Source organism: Mycetomoellerius zeteki, unplaced genomic scaffold (assembly GCF_001594055.1).
Source record: "Mycetomoellerius zeteki isolate Tzet28-1 unplaced genomic scaffold, Tzet1.0 scaffold917, whole genome shotgun sequence".
NCBI classification, from domain to species: Eukaryota; Metazoa; Arthropoda; class Insecta; order Hymenoptera; family Formicidae; genus Mycetomoellerius; species Mycetomoellerius zeteki.
In genome coordinates, this window is record NW_017257955.1 from 21,062 (window position 1) to 31,952 (window position 10,891).

The following is a 10,891-nucleotide window of genomic DNA, read 5'->3' on the forward strand; positions in this document are numbered from 1 at the left end:
ACTGGCGATGAAAAGGGGATATATTTTGAGAATCCTAAGCGTAAAAGATCATGGGTAGCTCCAGGCGAACCATCGACATCGATTGCAAGGCCAAATCGTTATGGACGGAAGACAATACTCTGTGTTTGGTGGGATCAGAAAGGTGTGATCTATTATGAGCTGCTAAAACCTGGCGAAACCGTTAATACTGAACGCTACTGACAACAAATGATCAATTTGAATCAAACTTTGCATGAAAAACGAGCGGAATATCAAAAAAGGCAACACAAAGTGATTTTGCTTCATGATAATGCACCATCACACACAGCAAAACTGGTCAAGGAAACGATTGAGGCGTTTGGTTGAGAAATACTTTCGCATGCGGCTTACTCATCAGACTTGGCTCCGTCCGATTACTACTTATTTGCATCGATGGAACACGCACTTGCTCAGCAGCGCTTCACTTCTTACGAAGATGTACGAAAATGGCTAGATGACTGGTTTGGCTCAAAAGAGCAACAATTTTTTGGCGTGGCATCCACAAATTGTCAGACAGGTGGGAAAAATGTATAGCTAGTGATGGGCAATACTTCGAATAAAATATTTTTTATCATTTTCATGCAATAAACGTGTATTTTCTATAAAAAAATTCCGGTTTCATATTTACATACCTGGTAAAGATAGAATATCTCGTGTTATGCGAAGACGCGAGACACTTAAGACTCGAAACGAGCTTCGTAGAGTCAAATACGGGTAAGATTTCATTATAGCTTCGCGTAGGAATTTTCTAAAAATTAGAGTCCTGCATGAATAGAAAGAGAAAGCGATCAGAAGATCTCACCGCAAGGTAGAACGTCGTAGATATTTTATACTTACCGTATTATTTCATTCAATTACTTATCCGTAGATTGTAAGCTCTATGTGAGCCCGAGTTATTGGTTAAAGAACAGGTCAGAGCCCGATGTACCTGAAAAGAAAAGAAATTAGTTATAAAATAGTAGTAAGGAAGAACTTTACTCACCTAACGTCAAACCTGAGACGAATATATTTTATTGAAGAAAGCACATGTATTTTAAAGTCATTAGTAGTAGGGGGACATGGGGCAAAGTGGGATACGGGGCAAAGTGGGATTTTGCCGTTTCGTTTTATAAGAGCAGTTCCTATATGTTTATTTACATTGTTTGTTGACAAATGAGTTGACCTAGTATAAATTTTGAAGTGTTTCCCAATTTCCGCGCATTCTTCGAAAGGTTTTATACAAGGTGTCCTAAATTTGTGAGAAACTCAAATATTACGTATATTTCTATTGACTGTAAGTACCAATAAATTAAATGTAATTGAAATTTGAATTGCATGGGTTTGTAGGCTTACATTTACCCTCTTTTTCGTTTTTTATTTATTTCATTTGGCGTTGAGGGTTATTTTTCGTATAATATTTTATTTAATCTGCGTTTGGGGCAAAGTGGGCGGGGCAAAGTGGGATGCCTTTCCGTTTTGATTCATCTTCACATAGGTAACTTTTTCATAACTTTATGTCTATTTCTTCATTAGAAAATGGTTCGTATGTATAAAAGGAGGACGGAGCATCAAAATTGGTCCACAGAATCAATGATTCAGGCCATTTCAGTCGTTATTAATAACGAAATGTCCATTGCAAGTGCAGCAGTGAATTATAAAATCCCTTCATCAACTTTACAACGTTATGTACAAAAAAAACAAAGGGATGAGAATTTTGTTGTTGAAAAGCATTTGGGACGTTTTAGAACAGTATTTACAATGGAACAAGAAGCTGAAATAGTTTCATATTTGACTGCAATGGAGGCCAAGCTCTTTGGCATGACAATTTTCGATCTTCGAGAAATTGCTTTCCAACTAGCGGAGAAAAATAACATTGACCATCCTTTCAAGGACACGGCAGCTGGTTTAGATTGGGCTTATGGATTCATGAAAAGAAACCTGTCACTGAGTTTAAGAACTCCTGAAGCGACATCGGCCGCGCGTGCCATGGGGTTTAATAAAGTCGTCGTTGCCAATTTTTTTAAGCTACTAGAGGAGACTATAACGAACAATGAAATCACCCCAGATCGCATTTATAATTGCGATGAAACGGGATTTACAGTAAATCCTAAAGCCCAATCCAAGATTATTGCAAAGAAAGGCCGTCGTCAAGTCGGTGCAATAACGTCTGCTGAAAGAGGGCAGACGGTAACTGCTGAAATTTGCTTTTCAGCAGCTGGTGTTTTTGTTCCTCCAATGTTGATATTTCCAAGAGTTAGAATGCAGAACGAATTTGAGATTGGTCTCCCTCCATCAGCATTTGCAGTTTCTCATGAAAGCGGGTGGATGACCAAAGAATTGTTCGTTGTTTGGTTTAAAAAATTTATCGCATTCTCCGGCGCTTCACACAGTCGCAAAGTGCTTCTTCTGTTTGATGGTCACTCCACTCACACAAAGAACCTGGAATTAATTGATTTAGCACGAGAAAATGGAGTCATACTTTTGTGCTTTCCACCACATTGCTCACACAAGCTTCAGCCTGGAGATGTTTCTTTTATGAAGCCGTTAATGACATACTACGCTGATGAAACTCGAAAATTTTTACGCACTAATCCTGGAAAAGTCGTAACTATTCGCCAAATTGCTCCCCTTTTCGGTGCAGCATTTATTCGAGCTGCAACTACGTCTACGGCTTTGAATGGATTTAAAAAAACCGGCATTTGGCCCCTAGATCCGAATATTTTTACCGACATTGACTTTATGCCTTCGACAACCACGGACATCGAAATCTTGGAATCTTCAACGTCCAATAATGATGAAGAATTGCCAACACCCGTACCTGGCTCATCGACAAGCTCGTCATTTGGCGAAAAAACCCTACAAGAGATTATGCCAATTCCGAAAGTGCAAGCACAGTCAGCTCCAAGAGCGTCCCGAAAAAGAGGTGCCACAGCAATCCTGACGTTATCTCCATATAGACAGTCTCTTCAGGAAACTGAAGACTCAAAAAAAGCGAAACAAGAGAAGAAACTGCAAAGAGAATCTAAATTGAAGCATCAGGCAAAAGAAAAACGCCGCAAATCCTCGCGCAAGCTATAGTGTTATATTATATTTCTTTTGTTATATTATATTTTGTTTATATTATATTTCTGTTCTGACAATAAAAAAGTACTTTTCCTTAATGCCATTATGCACTATTTTCATTAAAACTTTCCAGAAGTCATTTAAACAACACATCCCACTTTGCCCCGTGATTTTCAAATTTCTCAAAATAATACTTTTTCGTAAAAATAAAATTAGGATTATAAAACATATATTTTTATTTAAGGAATCAGTTGAATATGTTAGTTTAGGAACCGAATTAGGGTTTTGATACGTTACCATAACTTTTTTTATGCAATATCATTTGGTTTCATAAGTTTTCCGATAGGCAGCCTACTTTGCCCCATGTTCCCCTAGTATCGTACATACGAGTCGCTCAGATGTCTCACGTTTGATTATATTAATCAATGTATTTTATTTTATATTTCTATACAGGGCATACTTGTGTTCTATTTTAAAACAAGTAAATTTCTTGATGAAATGTTCTTTTAGAATTTTCGGAGATGATTAAGGTATCTATTAGATTGATCAGAGCTCGCTAAAGCGATTAGAAGTAAATATTAAATAAAGAGAATTTTTTCAATAAAAATAAATGGAAATTCCAAAAGAACATGGCGCTTGATCCTTGTATGCCGAAAAGGAAAGGAATCCGACCTTTTTTCAAAAGGAATTTTGTGATTGGCCGGATTTCTATATCAAGGAGCCAAGTTGCCAAGAGGGGCCTCTTCCTTCGTGAAGAAGGTGAAGGCGCCAGTCTCCCTTGAGCGGCCATGGTGGCAAGACGCTCACGCGTGTCGCGGACGATTGTTACATCAGTATCACCCAATCCGTTAGGGAACTCCGCGGACGCGCGTAAATACGTTAAACGGTTAGATTCTGTAATCATATTAAACCCCATATACTTTTTGTTCCTCGATTTATTATAATTTTACCGCAAACCGGATAGTGCATCACGTTGCGTCACGTAAGTTCGATATATCCCGACAATGCGAACGTGTTGCGAGTGCGCGAATACACATTGTAACATTGATTTTTATTAAATTATCTTATTATCAAAACTGAGAGTGTGTAAAATTCCCGTGAGCAACCCACCCAAGTTCCAACAGAGTGAGGTCGTATTCAGAGACGCCACGAGCAGAGGAAGCCCACCGTTACAACAGGACAAGGCAGACCTTCTTCGTTATCAAGGTTAAAGTGGCGACCGAAACTTTCAATCTCAACAAGTAGTAAGCGATTTATACTTTAGTATTCACGTTGAACGGTCACAATAGCACACAATATTTATAAAATATTTACAAAATATTTATAAATATTTATAAGATTTCTTTTAAATATATTGTAAATATTTTTATGGTCTTAGGTAGCACAGATCATAAACATTTATTATAAATATTATGAAATATTTATTGTGACTGTTATAGTAAATACTATGAACATACTTAATGAGATGTTATAATCCACAAGTAACAAAATACTTATTAGAAATATTTATTTATATTTATCATAAATACTACGTAAAATATTTAGTCTATATTTTAATAATATTTCGAATAAAGCTTTATATAAAGTATGTGTGAAATATCTATATAACATTTCAAAAAATGAATATTAATAAATATTTATCATAAATATTCTGTGCTGTCTGGGTACTCTCTAAAAGTAAATCAGTAACTTCAGTGCTACACTCTTATAATTGATGTAATAATCAGCGAATATTTTCTGTTTTTTTTTATAATAATTCACTTTTCAGAGAGTATAAATACTTTTACTGCACTTATGGAAAATGGAAGAAAGAAGTGAGAAAGAAACAAACTATAAAAATATATTCTTATTTGTGCTGAAAAAATTTCCGAGCCAGGAATCAAATAGAATAATCGCAAACTTACTTCGGTACTTTCTAACAACTTTGAAATGTACAGACACTCATGACAATTGGGAAACCATCCGATCTGTCGAGCCATCGACATCGAAATGATATGCCGATCCGTGCAAGTCCGTGGTGGAATTTCTCCAGGCACGCCAGCGTATTTCTTCTGTTCACGCAAAAAAAGACGGACTGTGACGACCTTGTCGTCAGGGAGGAAGAAGAAACCCCAGTAGCACATGTTGGTTTTATATACGTTTTTTAAACGTGTAGAACATTAAGCCACATTTAAGGAACGTAACATATAGAAGAAAGCTATTTGAAGTGTTACAGGAGGTACGTAAATAGTCATTAAATGTTCTCATAATATGTAACATGTTATTCAACATCAACTTTATGTATAACTCATAGAGATGTTGTATACTTAATTGTAATCGTAATTAAATACAATAGAATACAAATCTATTCAATTTTAACCTCTAATTTTCCCTCTCTTTTATGCATACTCTGGATGTATGTAAAAGAGAGTTTCGATGTAAGATCTATTCTATTATAATATGTATATGATATATCACATACATATTATATCGATTATTTTATCGACCTCGATCAAGTTCGGCTGTCAGCATCCCCTAACCGAGGTTCAATTTATTCTAAAATTGGAAAGAGATGAGAAACAATAAGTTGAATTTCGGTTGAGTTTGAAGCCGGAAGCAAGCTTCCGACTCCAGCTTCGGACCTCGAAGTAATCGACGTTTGAAAACTGATGAAGAGACGAATTTAATTTTGAAAACTGTTTTGTGTATAATTAGTGAGATTTAGTAATTATTGAGATTTAGTTTATTTGCTAATGAATTGTATACGCGTGATCTTGGCTACAGATATTGATATTCAGTTATTTGAGAGTTGAGTTATGCTAGCGCAATTTGTTCTGCAATGTTATCATTATAATTATTATTGTTCAATTTAGTTATTATAATAAGTAGATCAGGTAAATTTGATTTTGTTTTGAGACGTCGAAATTGGTGATCGAAGTTCATATTCAATTTTATTTGAGTTAGTTTGTACTCAAGGCTGAGTAGCATTAAGCTATGTTGAGTAATATTAAGTATGATTGAATAAAAAATAAATGGAGTTATATTGCGCAAAACACGTAGATATGCATATATCCCTAACATATAGTTATGCCTGTAGAAGTTGTTGAAATATAATATACATTTGACTGTATTCAAATTAAAGGAAAACAAAACAATGAGTTGCGCGTAGAATAAGTAACAGCATTAACGAGTGTATGAGGGGAACACATACATGTAAGTCACCTCTCTTGTAGCATATGAGTATCACGTGATCGCCAGAGTTGCCGAAACGGCCGACTAAGCGTGTTTAGTTATAAGAGAGTCGTCGCCGACTGCACATGTAGCGCACAGTGATGTAATTGAGAAGATTGGTGATAAATTTATTTCATTAAAGCATATTAAATAAAATCATCTCTGAAAAACCTCATTTTCCCAAGATGGTAGCAGAGCGTGGTTCCAATGTCGACAAACCGCATGCAAACGCATAGCGATCCGAACACGTGGACACAAATCGACTGAGAGTGAAGCTAATTTCTCAAAAGTATATAATTGAGCGAGTCTGAACAAGAAGATGATAAAACCAATGAAGAAATAAAGAAAGCCAAGATACTGAGAAGATTTGCGGAAGTCACGAAAAAGTTTTTGAGTGTATTAAATTTTGTGTATGCTGAAAAAGGACAACTAGAAGAAAAACAAGACAAAATGGAGAAAAAGGAGTTCTTGACACCGGTGTTTGATGGAGAGGACTATGCTATGTGGAAAAAACGGATAACAATGTTTATGAAAATGAAAAAATGTGATACAGTGCTAACGAGAGAAAAGGCCGCTACAGATGAACCCACATGGGATGAATATGATTTAAAAGCTATAAATATAATATATAGCTCCATTTCAAATAAGCAGTTGGAGTTTGTATGCGAAGAAACGACAGCTTATGGAATAATGAGGAAATTAGACTGCATGTATTTGAAAGAATCCACAGCGTTACAAATTGTGTGCAGAAACAGACTGGAAAAAATGAGACTGAATAAGTATAGTGAAACGGCGTCATTTTTCAATGATTTTGAAAAATCCGTAAATGAGTTGAAAGCCGCAGGTGCTCAAATAAGTGAGAAAGAAAAGCTAAATTATATGCTTAACACATTGCCAGAATCATATAGTTATATTGGCGATTTAATTGATACGTTAAAAGTTGAAGATCAGACAGCAGACTATGTAAAAAGTAAAATAAAAATGGCTGAAATGAAGAATCAAAACGATCATCTAGAAAGAAGATCGAATGCTTTTGTAACAACGAAAGGAAATTGTTACAAATGCGGCAAAACCGGGCATTTCGCAAGAGAGTGCCAAAATGGCGGCCAAACAGCACAAAGCGGTGGAACATGGCGAGGCTCAACACGTGGTCGCAGCAACAGAAGAGGCAGAAGAGGCAACTTCACCAGAGGGCGCGGGAACTACCGCCAGCAGCCTGAGACCAGCACTACACACGAGCAGAACAGCTCAGGAACCAGCGCCTGGATAGCAACGGCACACTCGATGTACAGCAGCGAGACGTACAGGATACGTAATTCGGAAATAGAATGGTTACTCGATAGCGGATGTACTGATCACATCGTGAACGATGATAGATATTTTGAGAAATCGATTACACTTGAAAAACCAGTTAACATTTATTTGGGCGACAATAGACATATTAAGGCAACTAAAATCGGAAATGTAGTAAGTTATTTTAATGCTTTTGGAACAAGTAATAAAGTAAATATAAGTAATGTATTTTATGCTAAAGAAATGAATGCAAATTTGATAAGTTTTGGAAAATTAATAGATAAGAATACTATTGTTGCTAAAGAAGACACTGTAAAAATAATTGACAAAAAAGAGAAAATTATTGCTGTAGCTTACAAAGAAAATCAAGTACTTAAAATGAAAAGTAAAGTAGAATGTAATAAAACTTGGGTATATAATGCCGAGCGAAATAATAATAATAATAATATAACTCAAAAAGAAAGATGGCATAGAATCTTAGGTCATGTAAACTTCAGCTATTTAAATATATTATGTTCACAACAATTGCTAGAGGGCATACCGGATAAACTTGAAACCGAATCTATGAAGTGTAAAACTTGTATAGAAAATAAAATGCATAATTTACCGTTTCAAAATAACAGATCAAAGGCAAACGATATTTTAGAAATTATACATACGGATGTATGCGGTAGCTTTAAAACCGCTGGTCCAAACGGTGAAAGATATTTCGTTTCTTTTATTGATGATTATAGTAAGATAGCTAAAGTTTACTGCATAAAGTCCAAGGACGAAGTATTTGACTGTATGGTAAATTATATAAATGAAGTAGAAAATTTAACTGAAAAGCGAGTAAAGAAAATAAGATGTGATAATGGTAAAGAATACTTGAATAATCGTTTTTACAAATATGCAAAAAATAAAGGTATTTTTATAAATAATTGTCCAGTGTACGTGCATGAATTAAACGGTACTGCGGAACGGTTTAATAGGACAATAATGGATATGGCGCGTTGCTTACTAGATGAGGCACAAGTACACAAAAAATATTGGCCAGAAATAATTTGTGCTGCGACTTATTTAAAAAATCGCTCATTAGCAAACACGATTGAAAAGAAAACGCCGTATGAAATATTTTTTAGAAAAAGACCGAACGTTAGACATTTAAAATTGTATGGGAGTAAAGTCTTTGTTAGAAAACCAGAACAAAAAAGATTATCTAAATGGGATAAGAAAGCAGATATGGGAATTCTGTTAGGCTATAGTGATGTTGGCTATAGAGTACTTGTAAATAACCGAATAATAGTTACGCGACACGTTGATGTTGTTGAAAAAAACATAAAGTGTATTAACTTAAATGAAGGTGAACCCGCTTATTTATTTCCTTCTACTTCGACTCTCGAGTCAAGCAGAGGAGTAGATAGTGATCACGAAAACAATTTAAATGATAACGTTTTTGAAAGTGCGGACGAGGACGATGAAGTTAAAATTGACAAAGAAAATGTAAGTGCAAAAACTCCTCGCAGATCTACACGTGATAGGAGAAGTCCAATAAGATATCCAGAAAATAGTTCAAATAATATTTTTGTAAATTATTGTAGGGTAGACACGCCTTATACATTTGAGGAGGCGATAAATAGTGATGACAGTAAAAATTGGGAAATAGCCATGAATCAAGAAATAGATTGTATAAATAGGAATGAAACTTGGAAATTAGTAAATAAAGTAAAAGAAAAAAAAATTTTAGACGTTAAATGGGTATATACAAGAAAATTAGATGATAGATATAAAGCTAGGCTAGTTGTAAGGGGCTTCCAACAAACTGATGTTATTGATGACATATACGCTCCAGTAGCAAAAGATCAAACGTTAAAAATTTTACTTTCTTATTGTTGTAAAAATAGTTTAAAAATTGAACAAATGGATGTAGAAACTGCATTTTTAAACGGAAAAGTGAAATCGGAGGTATATGTCCATCAACCAAAAGGTTACGAAGACGGAACAAATAGAGTATACAAATTGTCAAAAGCGTTATATGGATTGAGAGAAAGTCCTAGAGACTGGTACGAGTGTTTTGATGAGTACATTACAAAAGTCGGATTTAAAAGAAGTAATGCAGATCTCTGTTTATATAAAAAAGGAAAAGAGAATGATGAAATTTATATTTTGATTTACGTAGATGATTTATTAATTTGTAGTAAAAGCAAGGAAAAAATATTAAGTATTAAGAAACTCTTGACGGATAGATTTAAAATGAAAGAATTAGGAGAGATTAAAGAGTATCTTGGAGTAAATATAGATTATAATTATCAAAAAGGGGAACTCACTCTCAGTCAAATGAAATATATAGAGTTACTAGCCGATAAGTATAAAATTCAAAATAGCAAATTGTATAGTACTCCAATGGAGACAAATTTAAAACTTGAAAAGGCTGAAAGCTGCGAGTCAAACGTAAAATATAGAAATTTAATAGGTGCTTTGCTATACATTGGTTCAAATACGAGACCAGATATAAGTTACAGCGTCAATTACCTTAGTAGATATCAAAATAATTATAATGAAACGCATTGGAAATATGCCTTGCGAATTTTGAAATATCTGTATTTAACGAAAGATTTAGTTTTGTATTATAAAAAGAATGTAAATTGCGATATTATAAATTGTTATGTTGATGCTGATTGGGCAGGCGACAATATTGATCGAAAATCTACGTCCGGATACGTAATAAAATCATTTGGAAATGTAATTGACTGGAAATCAAGAAAACAAAAGTGTATAACCAAAGCTTCGACATATGCAGAGTATGTAGCATTATCAGAAGTAGTAAGCGAGATAAAGTATATAAGAGAATTAGTAAAAATATTCGACATAGATATAAAGGAACCGATAAAAATTTACGAAGATAATTCAGGGGCAATAAATATTGCTAATAATGGTAATTTTACGAAAAATTCTAAACACATTGAGATACATTATCATTTTGTACATGAAAGTGTAAAAGAAAAACTGATTGATGTTCATAAAATAGATTCGAATGAAAATGTTGCGGATATTTTTACTAAAGCTCTCAGTAAGGAGAAATTTGAAAAATTTAGATCTAACTTAAATGTTGTATGAAATAATAAAGAAAATAAGTAAAGAATATAGTACAAATGTAAGGAGGCGTGTTGAAATATAATATACATTTGACTGTATTCAAATTAAAGGAAAACAAAACAATGAGTTGCGCGTAGAATAAGTAACAGCATTAACGAGTGTATGAGGGGAACACATACATGTAAGTCACCTCTCTTGTAGCATATGAGTATCACGTGATCGCCAGAGTTGCCGAAACGGCCGACTAAGCGTG

The 10,891-nt window shown here is 34.5% G+C and overlaps 1 protein-coding gene across 1 annotated transcript; it reads left to right on the top strand.

The window, feature by feature from the left end:
* Positions 1 to 1,755: 1,755 nt before the first annotated feature.
* On the top strand, positions 1,756 to 3,075 carry LOC108730433 (uncharacterized). The gene has a single exon (XM_018460136.1). It carries the CDS (start codon positions 1,756 to 1,758, stop codon positions 3,073 to 3,075), a length of 1,320 nt encoding a protein of 439 aa, XP_018315638.1.
* Positions 3,076 to 10,891: the final 7,816 nt, after the last annotated feature.

Coding starts and splice junctions, on each gene's coding strand:
- LOC108730433 (XM_018460136.1), top strand. CDS start 1,756: ATGGAACAAGAAGCTGAAATAGTTTCATATTTGACTGCAATGGAGGCC.